We start from the raw sequence: 17,017 nt of genomic DNA, 5'->3' as shown, positions 1-17,017 counted from the left end.
ATCCTTGTCTTGTCGTCGGCGTCGGCGCACAGTGAGGCTCGTTATTTATGTATTTATCCGCGCGCAGCAGATGGCTGCCCGAGAAAGTGGCTGAGGAATGGGAATGAGAAGGAGCCAGCCAAAGGGTCAAAGGGCCGTTTGTTTGTGCAGTCGCCTGCCTGGATGCTGAAAGAGGCCTTGTAGACTCCCGCTGTCATCAGGTGCAGCTGGACAGGCGAAAAGCGCCTCTCACAACCGGCGCCATTTTGAATGAGTCGTTAAATATGAGGCTTCAAAATGGTGGAAATCGAGCCCTTGTTTTGGCTCAACCGTTGTGGGCGTGTCCGCTGAATTGAATGCGCTGAAAACACGCCTGCTCAACTCTCAAATGTCAATCAAACTTGAAAAAAAAAAATGGATATGACTTCATCTAGCAGCTTTCTGATACCTTCGAGCCACCAAAATAGTTCTTCTACTAGCCTAGCGGGTCGTCGTGGAGCAAGACAACGAGGCACTCTAAAGCTCTCACACCAGCATGAAGACACTGACTGTCTTCATGCTGGCTGTCACGTGGGACTTTTTTTGTTTTGTTTTGTTTTGTTTTGTCTTGCTCTTGCTCTTTGGCCTTCTCTCCAAATCATTCGTGCACTCACAGCTGACCATAAGGCGCTCTAAAGTGGCCAGCAGACATCTGAGTCGCTGCACAGGGTGAAAAATACGTCATTTTATTATTATTATTTTTTCCCAATTAATTTGGCTAATGAAACCCCAAAGTTCATCCACCTAAAAAAAATGAGACTATTACATGGAAAAAAAATATATTTACAGAATATCATTTTGGCTTTTTTTGTATTCCGCTACTGAAATAAATTAATTTATTTATTTAGCTGCACTTAATTGTAATTCTTGCTGTTCTTCTGCACTCATTATGATCATAACGGGCGTTAATAATTAAAAAAAAAGCAAAAACCAAAACATCTAAAAGTACAAAATGAAAATACAAAAAAAAAAAAAAAAAAAAAAAATCAGTCACTGATGTTTTTTTCAAGTGTTGTTTTTTGTGCTGCTGTCGCCATGGCAACAAGTCGTTCAGGGCGACGGCCGTTTTCGAAAGGCGCGCGGCCGAATCATCATGGCGACTTTGCGCAGCGAGTAAAAGTCGGAGTCTCTCCACGAGTGCCAGACAATCCCGTCGGGACCCAGGTGACCTTTCACCTTTGGCGTGTAGCGGCCTCCCTGCAAGGGACAACAAACGCGGGCGGGTCAAGTCGGTCGACTTCGCGTTCGGAATTCGCCGCTCGGCGTTCGGTCGGTGGGCTCACCCTGTAGTAGACGCCGTTGAGGTTGGCGTAGAAGCACTGTCCGTACCACCATCCGCCGTGGGAGATCTCGGCGCAGATGTCGCCGCCGTCGGGCGTGGCGAAGGCGCGCTGGTCGTGGTACCAGCCGAAAGAGTCGCGCACGCTGCCGCTGAAGCCCGACACGTGCAGGCGGTAGCGACGCTCCTCGTCTTCCACGCTGCGCCGGGACGCACGCGTGACAAAAAGTCGGTCGCTCACCGCCCGTGTGAAATTCATGTTTGTAAACAAATGTCATGACTAACAGATCCCCGTAGGTGGCGGCGTTGCGTCGCTCTGGACTTGAGATCAGCGCACTTTTACCACTTCAGGTAAACAAACTAACTTTTAGTTTGCAAACACATCATGCAATCGACATTACACATGTAACATGAATTTTATCTGGCATTTTAAAATTTTGCCTCAGTTTTAGTCCAATTTCAAGCCACGCTTGTCAATTTTTATCAGTTCGTCAACCTCGGCCTGTTTTTAATTTAGTCAATTTTTTTGTCGACTATAAATTGAGCATTTTAGTACAAAAAAAATAATATATTAGTCTAGTTTTCGTCAACAAAAACTGTCAACGTTTAAGTCTAGTTTTAGTCAGGCCCTTAATATGATTTTATGTCAGCAGATTATGTTGAGCTTTTTGGATCTAAAAATATTTTACATTAAATGTTCTCATCTTTTTGATGAAAAACAACTTGACACGCAAGTACAGTGGCTACTCTTAACTCCATGCTATGAGCTAGTAAGTTAGCCAGCTAGCTGTTTTATGCTAATGCTGTGTATTTGAAGTGGATACTCTGGCTCCATGCTATGAGCTAGTAAGTTAGCCAGCATTAGTAAGCAGTCGCATTAACATTGTTGTTGGGACGTTATATTAATGTTAAGTTGTAACTATAATGTATGTATTTATTTTTTACCTACGCCATGAATCCACCTGTCTGTCCCATGTGTTTATGCATGTTGCACTTGCTAGCTGCGGATTTGAAAGGGGGCGTGTCACATGTATTTATTATACATGTCATGTATGTATTTATTTTTATTTATGTCACATATATTTGTCTCGTTTTTGTTGATGAACTAAAATGTCCATAGATTTGAGGTTTTATTAAGTGACGACAAGACAAGAGTTAGCTGCTAGCTACATGAGGTCAGTAACTTCCTGTCCCTGTCTTCTTCTGGGCACATTTAGTGCATGACTGCCCTCTACTGGTTCAGTGAGAAATGCTAACGAGTAGCCAGCCCACCTGAAGTGCTGATAGAGCGCGTGCTTGTGCTTGTTGCTCCAGTCGTCCATGTCGATGCGCAGGCTGTAGTCGCCCTGGCCGCTCAGCTGGTGGATGTGCTCGTTGCCGAGCCAGAACTCGGAGCGGAGGTCGCCGAAACCGGCCCGGTATTCCCGCCAGGTGCGGTCGAAGCTCACCGAGCCGTCCAGCCGCCTCTGGATCACCGTCCAACCGCCACCTGCACCCAAACGACGGGCCTCGTCGTGAGTGCGGGACTGACCACACCCGTTACGGTGAAAATATTCTCATTTATTATCTTATTGCAGAGTAATCTGAAATGTATTTATTTTTTTTGCAGCAAATACTGGCTAAATGTCAAATTTTAGAATGTCATTTAAGTAGTTGTAAGTGCGCCCTCCAGTGGATGAATTAGTAACAGTAACTTTTCTATTTTTCTGAATAACCACAATAAAATAAAAACTACCAGAGTTAAAAACCAATACTCAAAACGAAACCAAAACAAACTAAAATGAAAAATACCAAAACTATAATCAGATTTCAAATTTGTCATCCGGCTGGACCTTGACGAGGTCAGCATTTTTCCGTCGTCTGATTGGCTAGTTCACAGCCAAACTTGTTCCGGCTAACTTTGACGAGACAACTTTGGCATTTGACAGCAGACGGATGGCCGGACGGACGTGCCAACTGACCGTCGGTGTCCATATCGCAGTAGACCTCCACCGGCACGCCGGCAAGCGACGGCACCACCGTGTAGACGCCCGAGCGCCTCACGCCGTTGTAGAAGATGGACGCGCAGTCGATGGGGCAGTTCCTCATGTGATGAATCTCTAAAGGAAGCGAAAGGATGATGAAGACCCGCCCCCACCTGCTGGAAGATGGCGGTACTTCACCCTACCCGGGTGCAAGTCCTGCTGGATACTCATGAGCGGATTGGGCCGGACCACGTTGACCAAACAGCCGGGACTCTTCTTCGCCTGCTCCACTAATTGGCTCAGGTTGTGGACTTGGTTCTAGAAGGACACGCCGGAAAATCGGGAAAAAGACTCCAAGGTACGAGACGTTCACATTTTAAAGTAGCACTAAGGAACTTTTCAACCTGAATCAAATCTTTTCATGGCTCTTCTGATGAAAAACATCGACTTCCAAAAAACTACAAATATGCTGACAGTATTCTGGCGTCCATCGTTTCCCCCCTTTCAGTATTCGTTACAAAGTGCCTTCCTGGCTGAAAGCTGCAAAACAACTGAAAAGTTTTTAGAGAGTTCCTTAGTGTTGCTTTAAAATTCAATGACAAGTGAAAAGAAATGCCTTGTAAATGTTGTCACTGCAGAGAGAAGGCTGCTGTTAACAACCCTCATCAATTTGAATGATAAACTCAAAAAAAAAAAAAAAAAAAATGTCAAATGAGGCTTAAAGCTTCCAGTGTGTGGAATTGATCTCTTTCACATCATGACAACGAGGCGCTCTAATGTAGCCATATGCCAGCACAAACCCTGCTCCACACAATGACTGCCATGTCAGACTTGAACATTTTTATTTATTTTTTTAAACCCCCCACTCTGCCACCTTTCAGTGACGTGCATGCACTCATGGCCAACAACGAGGCACTCTTAGCCAGCCATGACAGCCCAAATCCAAGTGCACACACTTTTTTTTTTTTTCACTCTCCCGTTCCAATCTGTGTGACGCGCAGGCACTCGCGGCCAACAACGAGGCGCTCTAAAACCGAGTCCCCCATTTTGAGTGCGCCACCTACCTGCAGGTTGAGGATGAGCGCCCCCTGCAGGTGCAGCAGGCTGACGGCCTGGGCCAAGTGTTGCTCCACGTCGTGCAAGCGTCGCTCCAAGGTGCCGTTGACCACGTGGCTTCTGTCGTCGCGCTGCCGTCAAAAAAAAAAAAGAAAAAAAAAAAGAACCGTGGTACACGTGGCCCAAGCGCTGTCGCCGCGTCACGCGAGTCCACCTCTGGCCCAGCGCCGCGTCTTCTCATTGGCTCAGTGGATCATGGCGCATGAGGCTAATCCTGTTAGCTAGCGAGGTCAAGGATATGTTAGTTGACACATTACGCACCGGCGCCGATACAGGGGACCAAACGAGACCCGAGGGGGGGAAATCAGAGATACGATACTGCCGCCAATCCCGCTTCGGGCGCCGCCGTTGGATTGTCATCCAATCACAAGTCACACTGGTGTCAGATTTGGGAGTGCAAGACAGTCCCACTTCTGGCACCGATTCAGCTGACATCACATATTGACTCGCTTCACAGCCAGTTTATGTTCCTTCATCTGACAATTAGTGTCGATTTTAAACATAGAAGGGACAAAACATCCCGAATGAAAATTCAACTGCACTAAAAAAACAAAACAAAACTAGCCACCAGAGGGTGCTAGAACTGCAGAAATGGAAATCAACCTGACTTTTTTTTTTTTTTTTAACAGATTTGTTGCATTTAAATAACGTGAACATGACGACAACGATATCGTGCTTATCGTTACATCCCTGCTTTAAACTCGTGGTGGTGCATAGCACTTTTTTTTTTTTTGCCTATAATGATATCTATTTTTTATTTTTTTTTTTGACTTTTTTGAAGCGCAATGAGCTCACCTGCAGCTCCAAGGCCTTGATGCGATGCCGGTGGTTCCGGAGCTCCTCGCGCACTTGCGCCACCGTTTCCTTGAGGGAGGCCACCTGCTGCTTGCGCTCGTCGTTCTGGTGCAGCCAGTAGGAAACCTCGTCGGTGCAGCGGAACATGTCCGGGCAGCGCCGCTCGTCCAGCTGCGGCAGCGTGGCCGCCAGCCGGCACATGCCGTCCTCCGTCGCCTGGCCCGTTTTCATGACATCATCATCGTCGTCGTCATCAAGAGTGACGTTTTGTTTTGTTTGTTTTCCTGACCTGGTTGGTGTACTCCCCGCACTGCGAGCCGCCGCCGACGCGCTGCACGGTGGCGTTGCGCTCCTCCTCCGCCATCGCCGCCGAACCCGACAGAAGCGGCAGGAGGAGGAGGAAGGCCCAGATGGCCCAAGCGGGCCGGCGCATGGCTGCTTAGCGGGCCACCGGGACGGACTTCAACAGGTGAGGCTCTGACGTGTCCGCCTACCCAGGAGGAACAAGTTGCAAACTTTCACACGCAAGTTCGAACTCACAACCCAAATGCCAATAAAATGCAAAAAAAGAAAAATTGCGTAATGCGCTTTTAACAGGGGAAAAAATCTCACTTTTGCTATCAAATATTCTTATAAAAACATTGGCTAATGACATCACATTTATTAGAATTGAAATAAAAAATACATAAATACATCAATTAAAAAAAAAAAAAAAAAAAAGAACTGAAATAAATGAAAGTAATTTTGCCACACTTTGATGAAATTCAATGTGCTGCTCCTTCTGGTGTTTGTACCCTGGCCACAAGGGGGCAGTATTTTGCAGCTGTAGATATTCCATGTGGAGACGGTTCTCGGCCAAGGTTATTTGAGTGAACTAAAACTAACAAAAAGACTAAAACTAAAATTCAAAAAAAAAAATAATTACCAAAATAAAAATATTGTGTTTACAAAAGTATAATGTTGCAAAAATGTCCTCTGTTTTTGTCTTTGGTAAAAAATTGAATGCATGAGCATTTGGGTATGATTTTGAATGTGATTTGAAGTTGATTTATTTTTAATATGAAGCGGAATAAGGACGTTTGAAAGTGTGTCACACGGCAGTGACATCATCTGTCAGCAGCCAATAGAAAAGCGCCAAAAGATGACGTCGCTCACATGGTGTTTTTTAAATGTTGCACACAAGTAATACGCATAAAAAAACTAAAACTAATACTGAAACTAACTAAACTAAAAAACTAAGCATTTATTAAATAACTAAAACTAATTAAAAAACAAAAAACTTAACAAACCAGCCTGAAAATTAATTAAAACGAACTCAGTTTGAAAAACAAAACTCAAAACGAAACAAAAACAAACTAAAATAAAAAAAAAATCCCAACTATAATAATTCTGGTCTCGGCTCTCTCCATGTGGCAGTAGTATGAATTACTCTTCGCAGAGGATCAAGAAAAATATGCCTGTAAGTGTAAATATTGCTCAATATTTCATGATGCTATTCATCAACCCATTTAACAGTTAGCATTAAGCTAACGGATTTGACAACAAAATTCGTTGGAAGTTTAACAGCAAGTTGAAGCTTCTTGCCACCAATCACTTTGCAAGTTTTTGTTCACAAGTCAAAGCGCGCAAAATGTAAATCATAATAATAATAATAAATCACATCCCAGACTCTGCAAGGAACTTAAGTCAAAAAGTGTCCACACGATTAAAACATGTTCCCCCCAAAAAAAGTTGCCAAATGAAACCACAATTGAAGTTTTCATATATTTTTTTTTTATGCTCAAATGTTGAAGGACGACCTCGAGTAGCGTCACAAAGTCTTTGTAGGTACTGACCTCACTGAGAGACGACCTCCGACCCCATGCTTTGGGGCGAGGGCCCCCCGTTCCCATGCTACGCCTCCTCTTTGCCGTGCTTGGCACTCGGTGAGCCGCCTCCGCCGCTGTTTGCGTCTTGGGCCGTCTTACTTGGCGCTCTCCCTTTCACTAGACATCTTAGGAACATAAGCCGGCGCTAAGAGGATTCTCACACACACACAGGAAATGGGGAGGGGCCGTGGAAATGAAAGAGGAGGGGCCATGTTCGCAAGGGGACAAGAAAACAGTCAGCCCGTTTTCCCCCCCAAAAAAAATTCAATTGAAATGATTTAGTAATATTTATATAAAGTCTTAAAATTAAATAAAATAAATGATGGAATAATCATAAAATAACATTTTAACATCTTCTTCTGACGAACAGTTACTTTAATTGCCAAATTTTGGAGGACAAATATTTATTGATAATATTTATATAAAGTCTTAAAATTAAATTAAATAAGAATAATATAATAATAATAATAATAAAATGAAATTTCTGTAAAGTCTACTTTACTTGACCACATCTTTTTCTGACGAATGGTTACTTGAATTGCCAACTTTTGGAGGAAAAATATTTATTGATAATATTTATATAAAGTCTTGAAATTAAATTAAATAATAATAAAAAATAAAATAAAATTTCTGTAAATTCTACTTGAACATATCTTTTTCTGACAAACTTTGAGAGGGGAAAAAACAACAAAAAACCTCTTATGTCAAATCAGCTGCCCCATCCAAAGAAACGGAAAGGCCATTCATCCATTCAAACCTCCCCGCCAAAATGTGTATTTTTAATGAGGGGGATTGCAGTTTTGTTTATAAATTATTTATGAGGTCGGTTATGTCATAAATCATTTTTGAGCAATTGAAAAAGTTTCTAACTTGCATCATAAATACTTGAAAATGCAAAATCTAAACAAGGAAAAAAAAAAAAAAAGACTACAATTCTTCATCAAAATGAGAAAAGCCAAACATTTTTTTTGCTTGTTTTATAATAACATTTACATTTTCGTACCGGTACTCGTTTTCATAAATAATTACATAAATAATTTGATGTTAATTTATGCGGCATTTTTAAACCCAAAGACATGAAAAAAATGGAAATATGTGATGATAGTGCCAATTGTGTGGCCTCTTTATGATCTTCACATTTCATACCTTGTCCACAAGAGGACAAGAAAAGTCACTCTATTTAAAAAAATAAAAATTAAAATTAAATGATAATGTAATATTTATATAAAGTATTCTGGTATCTACTTTAATTTCTAACTTTTGGAGGGGGAAAAAAAACCTTGTATGCCAGAAATAGTTAGCGAGCAGTCGGTCGGTCAGTCGGTCGGGGGGGGTGAGTGGGCGTATGAGGGGGGGTGGGGTTATCCTATTATCAGGCCAAGCCGTTAGTTCCGCCGCCCGCTTGACTGTTGACGTCCTCGCGGCTCGCAACACCAAACTCGGGCGTCTCACTTTCCACATTTTGATATTGGATCCAAAAGAAAGAGAAAAAGAAAACATTCAGGAAGCAAACGTTTTAGCTCCATTGGCAAGGGCGTAAGAATCCTTGCAACCACACGGTGGCACTATAACGCAATTTGATGCCGATCATGAATTTGGCCTTCATCAGATCAAATGTGAAAATGACGTCAGCAACATTTTGCTCCTTCTGAGCCGTTGAATTGAATCACGTGTCCGTTCCTCCGTCACAGTCTGCTTTGATGCTGATAGCACAAAGAAAGGACAAATTGACACTGCATTGGAAAGTGAAGATGGGGAAAAACAAAACTGGGGACTTGAAAACACTGAAAACTAATTAAAACTAAACCAAAACAAAAAAACAAACTCAAAACAAAATAAAAAGTAACTAAAATGAAAATTCCAAAACATAACACTGGCCTTAACTCGAGAACTCCCTGTCGATTTAAAAAAAAAATAATAATTCACTTTCTGCATAACATTTAACATACTGCCACCTACTGTAGTAATGTGCAATTGCACTTTATTCGATCCATCCTTCCATTTTCTTCACCGCTTTTTGCAGGTGGCTTTTGTTGTGATCTTTTCCTCGCTAATCCCTGTTCAACACCTGCTCATATTTCCACCAGCTGAGTGAAGATGATGATGATGATGATGATGATGATGATGGAGTTGGCAAAGCGCGCCGTTTCCGGTATGAGGTGGGCCCTATCGCACCGCAGGTGTGTCAAAAGTGGGCGGGCACGCATTTGACTCCCCGAGCGGGCGCCGAACGGGCTCTTCAAGTCGGAAGCGTCACCACGCGGGAGACATCATGCTGGCTCTCCTTCCCGTCGCGTGTCTGCTCTGGAGCGAAGGCGCGCGGGCGTCGGACCCCGACCTGCCCTTCATGGACTACCTGGACGACCGACACCTGGTCTGCCTCAAGTGGGGCTTCGACGACGCCAACATCACGCTCAAGTTCATCGTCAACACCAGCGGCTGGATCGGCTTCGGACTGAGCCCCGGCGGGGACATGGCGGGGGCCGACCTGGTCATGGGGGGCGTCGGCCCCCAAGGAAGCTACTTCAAAGTGAGTGCGCTGCTTGGTTTAAAGCGAGGGGGATTTTTGGCAAATAAAACTAATATTCAAAAATAATTTTGTTAACGTGAGTGCAGTGGTTGGTTCAAACCAAAGTTATTTTAGTGAACTAAAACTAACGCTAAAACTCAAATTTAAAAAATAATTTTGTTAACCTGAGTGCGGGGGTTGGTTCAAACCAAGGTTATTTTAGTATGCTAAAACTAAAATTCAAAAAATAATTTCATTAAATCAAGGTTATTTTAGCAAACTAAAAGTAACAATAAAACTAAAACTAAAATTCAAAAAATACATTTGTTAATGTGAATGCAGTGGTTGATTCAAATCAAGGTTAGTTTAGAGAACTAAAACTAACACTAAAACTAAAATTTAAAAAATAATTTCATTAATGTGAGTGCGGTGGTTGGTTCAAACCACGGTTATTTTAGTGAACTAAAACTAACACTAAAACTAAAACTAAAATTCGCAAAATAATTTGAACGTGAATGCAGTGGTTGGTTTAAAACCAAGGTGATTTTAGTGAACTAAAACTAACATTAACAAAAAAATTCATAACGCTGTTTCAAACAAGACGAGATATGTTTTACTGATGGAAATTTTTTATTTTTTTTATTTTGTTCTCCACGCACATTAGGATTATTTCTCGACGGCGAACAGCTACCCGACGGAGGACCGTCTGCAGAGCTACACGCTGCTGAGCCTGCTGGAGGCCGAAGGTCAAACGCTCATGACCTTTTCCAGGCCCTTGCAAACGTGCGACCAACAAGATCGCAACATCACCGTAAGGCACGCCTTCCATCACGTTTGTTTTGGTTTGGTTTTTTTGTTGGGTTTTTTTCAGGCGAAGAAGACGTATGAGCTTAGTTTATTATTATTATTATTATTATTATTAAATTTATTTTATTATAAATATATATATATATATATTTCTATTATTTATTATTTATTTTTTTATTATTTGTTGACATTTATGTTTTGTTTTTTTGTTGGTTTATTTTGTTTTTTTTACATGGAAAAATTGGCAGCTGTGGTTACCAGGGAAATTTTGTTAAAATAAATAAATAAATACAGTGTAAAAACAAGCAACTTTACAAACAATTTGTCCATTTTACTGGTATTAAATGTATAATAAAGAGTAACTGATTCTAAAATTGAACAGAACTCAATTTTTGTTTTACAACCTGTTAATATAAATGACATGTTTCATTGATTTCATATTTACAGTTTGGTTTTTTTAATGTCACAATTTTACAGAAATTCACTGTTAATTCTACAGACATTTTTTTGTACAGTGTACTAGTACTCAAGGATTGTTTCTATGGAGTTAATTCTGTGCAAACTGTAAATGTGAAGCAAATTGAGGTCACGTTAGTGTCCATGTTGTTTGTTGTTTTGCACCATGGAGATTTTGAAAACAAATTTTCAGCTTGTTCCGCTCGTCACTTGCAATTTCGTTCATTTCATTGTCTTTTTGTCCAGCTCAACTTTCACATAAGCTCCTTTTCGGCTTCTTCTACTGTTACTCGGTGCTTCTACAAGATGATGTTGATTTGTCCACGTTGCCACGGCAACACGCTTTCGTCTTGTTTCCGTTTGTTGTCGAAGGAATGTTCTCCACACGTCAACAACGAGTCAAAATGCATTTCACGTCACTTGATAATAATCGTCTTGTTTTTTGTTTGTTTTGTTCAATTTGCGAGGACCAAGCCACCAATCTGATTTACGCGTACGGACCGACGGACGACATCGGCTACCACGGGGCGCTCGCCGGCACCAAGCAGCTCAACCTGCTCCGATTCGTCTCCAGAGACGGCGCCGCAAACGGAAACTACATCAGCGCCACCATGGGAAAAGTACACAAGCAAATCATTAGGGCTGGCTCTTAAAAAATGGAATTTTCCTTGTCAATGTTGCTTCATTCATCAATCAAAAATCATTTGAGCAGTTCCTGCCACTACAAAATGTACTTTGTAATTCAATATTTGTTTGTTTGAGTTTTTATCATGTACTTGACATCGAAATGTCATCGATTGAGGAAATTAGAATGGATACATTGCCAGGTTTCCCAAATATGCTTTGATCATCTTCAGATGTCCTTATTTGGACGTTCTCATGTGCAGGTCCGCATCCCTGCGCAGGAAACGTATTACCACTGCAGGGTCATGAAACTTCCAACCTTGATTGACAAGCATCATATCGTTCAGGTCACGTTTTCAAATATTTCAACTTCAGAAAATCGTTATTGACTTTTGCTTTGAAATATATTTTAAATGTCATTTTCATCAGAATGATATATATATATATATATATATATATATATATATTTTTTTATTGTATTTTATTTTTAAAAAAAATGTCATTTTCATCATAGTGATATTTTATTTTATTTTTAATTGAATTTTATTTAATTTTGTTTTATTTCTATTTTATTTTGTATTAAAAATGTCATTTTCATCATAGTGATATTTTATTTTGTTATTTTTAATTGAATTGTATGTATTTTTGTTTTATTTCTATTTTATTTTGGTTTGTTTTTAAAATGTCATTTTCATCAGAGTGATATTTTATTTTGTTTTATTTCTATTTAATTTTTATTTAGTTTAAAAAAAGTCATTTTCATCATAGTGATATTTTATTTTTAATATAATTTTGTTTTATTTCTATTAATTTATTTTGTTTTGTTTAAAAAATGTATTTTTTATCATAGTGGTATTTTATTTTTAATAGAATTTTATTTAATTGTGTTTTATTTCGATTTTATTTTTGTTTTGTTTTAAAAATATTTTTAGCATAGTGGTATTTTATTTTATGTTATTTTTAATTGAATTGTATGTATTTTTGTTTTATTTCTATTTTATTTTGGTTTGTTTTTAAAATGTCATTTTCATCAGAGTGATATTTTATTTTTAATTTTATTTTGTTTTATTTCTATTTTATTTTGGTTTGTTTTTAAAATGTCATTTTCATCAGAGTGATATTTTATTTTTAATATAATTTTATTTAATTTTGTTTTATTTCTATTAATTTATTTTGTTTTGTTTAAAAAATTTAATTTTTATCATAGTGGTATTTTATTTTTAATAGAATTTTATTTAATTGTGTTTTATTTCGATATTATTTTTGTTTTGTTTTAAAAATATTTTTATCATAGTGGTATTTTATTTTATTTCTATTATAGTATTTTAGTGTTTTTTTTTTGTTATTGGATGTCATTTATTAGAACTTTTTAGAAGTAAATCAAACAGCATTCATCCGTCAAGTTTGATGTTTGTAAATTTGCCGAAAGCGAAGCAAGAGCGCCAATGTTATTTTGATTTTTGTTTGTTTGTTTTGTTTTCCAGTTTGAGCCGGCGGTGGAGAACGCGGACCTGGTCCACCACATGCTGCTGTACAGCTGCCCGCCCTCCGTGACGACGCCGTCCGACGGCGAATGTTACCGTGGCGACTCGGGGGCGCGTTGCATCCGGATCGTCGCCGCTTGGGCCATCGGGGGCCAGGTGAAGGCTCTTGATTGACTCGCATCATCATCATCATCATCATCGTCATCATCATCATCCATCCGTTTCGCCGCCGCAGGTCGCCGAGCTTCCGGAAGACGCCGGCATTCCCGTCGGAGGCGAGGACCGCGTTGCCTTTTACCGGCTGGAAATCCATTACAGCAACACAAACAATCAGTCGGGTAAACGCAACTTTTAACGCCCGAAAAGTGTTGCCATTGCGCGTCTTCCTGTCTGCCTGTCTGTCTGCAACAGGCAGGACCGACAGCTCGGGCCTGAGGCTGCACTACACGGACCGGCTGCGTCCGCACGACGTCGGCATCCTGTCGACGGGCGTGACGCCGTTCGGCCGCGTCGCTTACGACATCCCGCCGAGAGCCCGCAAATTCCGCACGTACGGCGTCTGCAACACCACTCTCTTTTCTCAGGTAGCCGCTGTCTGCGGGCAATTACTACTTTCCTAGCGCGAGTAAATACATGCCAAGTAAATGCAGGGGACAGAATCGCCGATATCCATATCAATACTTTTTGAAAATTGTTTTAAATGAAGGGATTGCTTATTCACAATCACATTTTTTTTTTACAAGTATCAATGTTTTGTCCCCCCCATAAACATTACAACCTTGATAAAATATATATATATATATTTTTAATGTTCATAAAGTGCACACAGTAGTGTTGGGCAGATTGATTCAAGTGTCGATATTATTGATACCAAGTCAGTATCCATGTTGGCTCAATACTGGCACTAAAATATTGTAAAATTTTATTATAAATTTAAAACAGTTAAGTTAAAATAAAGTTAAAGTAAATTAAATAAAACTTAAATAAGTTAAGTTAAATTAAGTATCGATACAAGTATCGATATTGTCTATACCACGTCGGTATATATCGTATCGATACTAGCACTAAAATAATATAAAAATGTATTAAAAATGTAAAATAAAGTTTAGATCAAGTGAACTAAATAAGTTAAAATACCTTCAGTTAAAATTATTTGAACTGAACTTATTTTATTATTTTACTTTATCCTAACTTAATTTCAACTTAACCATTAGAACACAGTCCAATAATATTTGAGTGCCAGTATCGATCGGATATCGACACTGACTTGGAATCGAGCATGCATTTTCTCCCGGTCCAGATGATGGATCCGGTGCCGGATTTGCACGTTTTTGCTGTGATGATGCACACACATACAGCCGGCAGGAAGGTGCGAGTGGGACACTTCAGGTACGGACGTCACGTGAGATTTGATGATGACGATGATGACGATGACGAGTTTTTTCCTCCGTTGCCGTTAGAAACGGCGAGCAATTAGGTTTCCTGGCCGCCAATCTCAACTACGACTTCAACCTGCAAGAGATCACCAGATTGGGAAGCGTCAAGACCGTCAAGCCGGTGAGCCTGCCTGCTTGTTGGGATGTCGCGTGACATCACGTGACGACAAAAAATGTTTAGCGTGGTCACGGAATGGGAAAATTAAAAATAAAAACAAAAAAACTCGTGTCAAGGTACCACTGTGCATGACAAGTGTTGGTTTTACATTGGCACAGTGTCACGCCAAATCCAACAGATGGCACTGTCATGACAAAAGATTCATGTTAAGCTCCATGTTAAGTTAGCTTTGTATGGTAATGCTACGTTTGCTCATGTTAATTTAGCATGCCAATGGATGTTAACATGCTAATCCTAAATTAACATGCTAATATGCTAATGCTAAGTTAACATGTTAATGCTAAGAAGCATGCTAATGAAAATGCTAAATTAACATGTTATGGCTAATGCAAAGTTAGCATGCTAATGCTAAATTAGCTTAGAATGCTAATGTTAATGTTAAGTTGGCCTAATATGCTCATGCTAAGTTTACTAATGCTCAATAAGCATGCAAATGTTAAGTTAGCTTAGCATGCTAATGGTTGCTAATGGATGCTAATATGCTTATGCTAAGTTAACATGTTAATTCTAATGTTAATTTAGCATGCTAGTGCTAAGAAGCATGCTCATGCTAATGCTAAATGAACATGCTAATCTGAAGCAACATTTGCTGTGCCTCCTTGGCTCGCAAAATGAGATAGCAAAGTTTCATCAGATAAAAGTTGTTTGAATGTTTAATGGAGCCCTGTCCCGTCCGTAACAGGGAGACGACATTGTGGTGGAGTGCTCCTACAGCACTTCTGATAGGTCAGAAGCTACACAGGTAGGCTGCATTTTAAAAAAAATGACATCATAACAAAAAAAAAAAAGCACGTCTGCCTTTCCGCAGATGGGATTGGCGACCACCGACGAGATGTGTCTGGCCTTCCTCCTCTTCTACCCGCAAATTGAGATCGTAACGTGCATCAGTCAGCCCGACGTGTCCAACCTCAACCAGCAGTCAGTCAAGCGTCTCGTCGACTTGACTTGTCGTCACTTTTTGCAGGCCCCGTGTCTCGTTCACGATATGACTTCCCTGCAGATTGCCTGTGGGAGGATCCCTTTCCCACCAACAGCAAGTTGCGGAGTACGAGAACGCCGTCAAGAACTTGTCGCACGTTCAGATTGTGTTCACCAACGACGTAAGTGCAAATCTTTCTGCTCGCGCTCAATCGCCAAGATGGGAATTAAGCACGCAATCTGTAGAATTAATGATTAGTTATTATTATTATTATTATTATTTATTCTAATTTTTATTATTATTAATAATAATATTAATTAATTAATCTAATTAAACACCTACTCTGTAGAATTAATGTATTATTATTATTATTATTATTTAATTACAATAATTAAAGACCCAAATATGTAGAATTAATAAATTCTTTATTATTGAATGACAAATTTTCCTTTCTTCCTTTATAATATTGATTAATTAATTCAAATAATTAAAGACCCAAATCTGTAGAATTAATTTATTAATTATTATTATGAATTATTATTATTATTATTGAATGACAAATTTTCCTTTCTTCCTTCATATTTTTAGTTTAACTTTTTTTTTCTTTCTTTTTTTTTACTTTTTTTTTGGGGGGGGTTACACTTGTTTGTTTATATGTCCAAAACTAATAAACCAAACCAATTAATTTGTTATGATTATATAATAAATATTTGTATTCATTTATTATTATTATTATTATTAGTAGTAGTAGTAGTAGTAGTAGTATTAATTATTAAAATATTAATGATTAATTAATGAATTAAAAATAAAGAATTAAACACCCATTCTGTAATAGTTTTAAACTTGCACAAATGTCATATATATAACCATAACATTGTCATATTCTTATTAATATGATAAACAAGGCTGCTTGATACGATTTTGTGACAATAGTTTCTTTTTATGATGATTTTGCATAAAGTTGTCGTCGGTCGCCTGCGTTGTTGTCGTTTGCGGCAGAACCGCCTCCACGTGAACCCGCACGGCCGCGTGATGGATCTGACGGAGACGCCATCTTTCCGCTGTGAGCATTCGTCCAACGCGGCGAGCGGGCGCGTCTCAGCCGCCATTCGGATGCCGGCGGCCGTCCTGTTGCTGCTCCTCTGCATCTTGTAGTTTTGTTTTTGTACCATTCATGACGTGCATATTTGCAAATATCGTCTTTGTTATCATTGCAACACAATATGAATGATGATCACAGGTGGATTGCAGATTTTTGTATTGTCTTTTGATTTGCGTGAAATAAATAGCACTAATATAATCAAATGAAGTGAACTTAGGATTAAATGCTCTCAGTAAAAAAAAACAAAAAAAAACATGAATATTTTTCGTGATTTCAGTGATTTGTTAATGAAATTATGACATGCTTCAAGATCATTTCTGGAAATGTGTAAAAACTCATTTGTGGAGATACAGTATAGCATTAAATTATCACCAATTCAGTTTTCCTGATTTATTATTATTATTATTATTATTAATGTATTTTTTTTATAAAGTTTTAAAAAATGTGATGTGACAGCCAACT

The 17,017-nt window shown here is 39.4% G+C and overlaps 2 protein-coding genes across 6 annotated transcripts; one reads left to right on the top strand and one right to left on the bottom strand.

Annotated features, from left to right (window-relative positions):
• Positions 1-940: 940 nt before the first annotated feature.
• Positions 941-7,192, bottom strand: LOC144010670 (fibrinogen-like protein 1). Its single transcript, XM_077511083.1, has 9 exons — positions 7,008-7,192; positions 5,462-5,662; positions 5,173-5,388; positions 4,326-4,448; positions 3,465-3,579; positions 3,259-3,396; positions 2,570-2,786; positions 1,302-1,497; positions 941-1,215 (listed from the first exon to the last, which is right to left on the bottom strand). The coding sequence occupies exons 2-9, from the start codon at positions 5,603-5,605 to the stop codon at positions 1,069-1,071; spliced, it is 1,296 nt and encodes a 431-aa protein (XP_077367209.1). The 5' UTR covers positions 5,606-5,662; positions 7,008-7,192; the 3' UTR covers positions 941-1,068.
• On the top strand, positions 5,493-16,934 carry moxd1l (monooxygenase, DBH-like 1, like). 5 transcript variants are annotated; one of them, XM_077511079.1, is made up of 15 exons: positions 5,493-5,641; positions 9,128-9,192; positions 9,356-9,570; positions 10,214-10,360; positions 11,280-11,432; positions 11,700-11,783; positions 12,921-13,076; positions 13,156-13,258; positions 13,332-13,504; positions 14,221-14,309; positions 14,381-14,477; positions 15,217-15,276; positions 15,343-15,452; positions 15,535-15,634; positions 16,453-16,934. In XM_077511079.1, the coding sequence occupies exons 2-15, from the start codon at positions 9,138-9,140 to the stop codon at positions 16,606-16,608; spliced, it is 1,698 nt and encodes a 565-aa protein (XP_077367205.1). In that variant the 5' UTR covers positions 5,493-5,641; positions 9,128-9,137; the 3' UTR covers positions 16,609-16,934. The 5 variants fall into 5 exon arrangements, with proteins under 5 accessions (XP_077367205.1, XP_077367204.1, XP_077367208.1 ...); XM_077511078.1 differs by having other exon boundaries at positions 5,507-5,641; positions 9,064-9,192; XM_077511082.1 differs by having other exon boundaries at positions 5,507-5,641; positions 9,064-9,192; positions 16,415-16,934.
• The last annotated feature ends 83 nt before the right edge of the window (positions 16,935-17,017 follow it).

Source organism: Festucalex cinctus, chromosome 21 (assembly GCF_051991245.1).
Source record: "Festucalex cinctus isolate MCC-2025b chromosome 21, RoL_Fcin_1.0, whole genome shotgun sequence".
Lineage (NCBI taxonomy): Eukaryota > Metazoa > Chordata > Actinopteri > Syngnathiformes > Syngnathidae > Festucalex > Festucalex cinctus.
The sequence above is the reverse complement of the archived record's forward strand: the minus strand, read 5'-3'. Positions and strand labels throughout refer to the sequence as shown.

Coding starts and splice junctions, on each gene's coding strand:
- LOC144010670 (XM_077511083.1), bottom strand. CDS start 5,605: ATGCGCCGGCCCGCTTGGGCCATCTGGGCCTTCCTCCTCCTCCTGCCG. Junction 3,397..3,464: donor CCAGCAGGACTTGCACCCGG/GTAGGGTGAAGT, acceptor CGCTTCCTTTAG/AGATTCATCACATGAGGAAC. Junction 2,787..3,258: donor CTGCGATATGGACACCGACG/GTCAGTTGGCAC, acceptor GTTTGGGTGCAG/GTGGCGGTTGGACGGTGATC.
- moxd1l (XM_077511079.1), top strand. CDS start 9,138: ATGATGATGATGATGATGATGATGATGATGGAGTTGGCAAAGCGCGCC. Junction 11,784..12,920: donor ACAAGCATCATATCGTTCAG/GTCACGTTTTCA, acceptor TTTGTTTTCCAG/TTTGAGCCGGCGGTGGAGAA. Junction 15,277..15,342: donor ATAGGTCAGAAGCTACACAG/GTAGGCTGCATT, acceptor GCCTTTCCGCAG/ATGGGATTGGCGACCACCGA.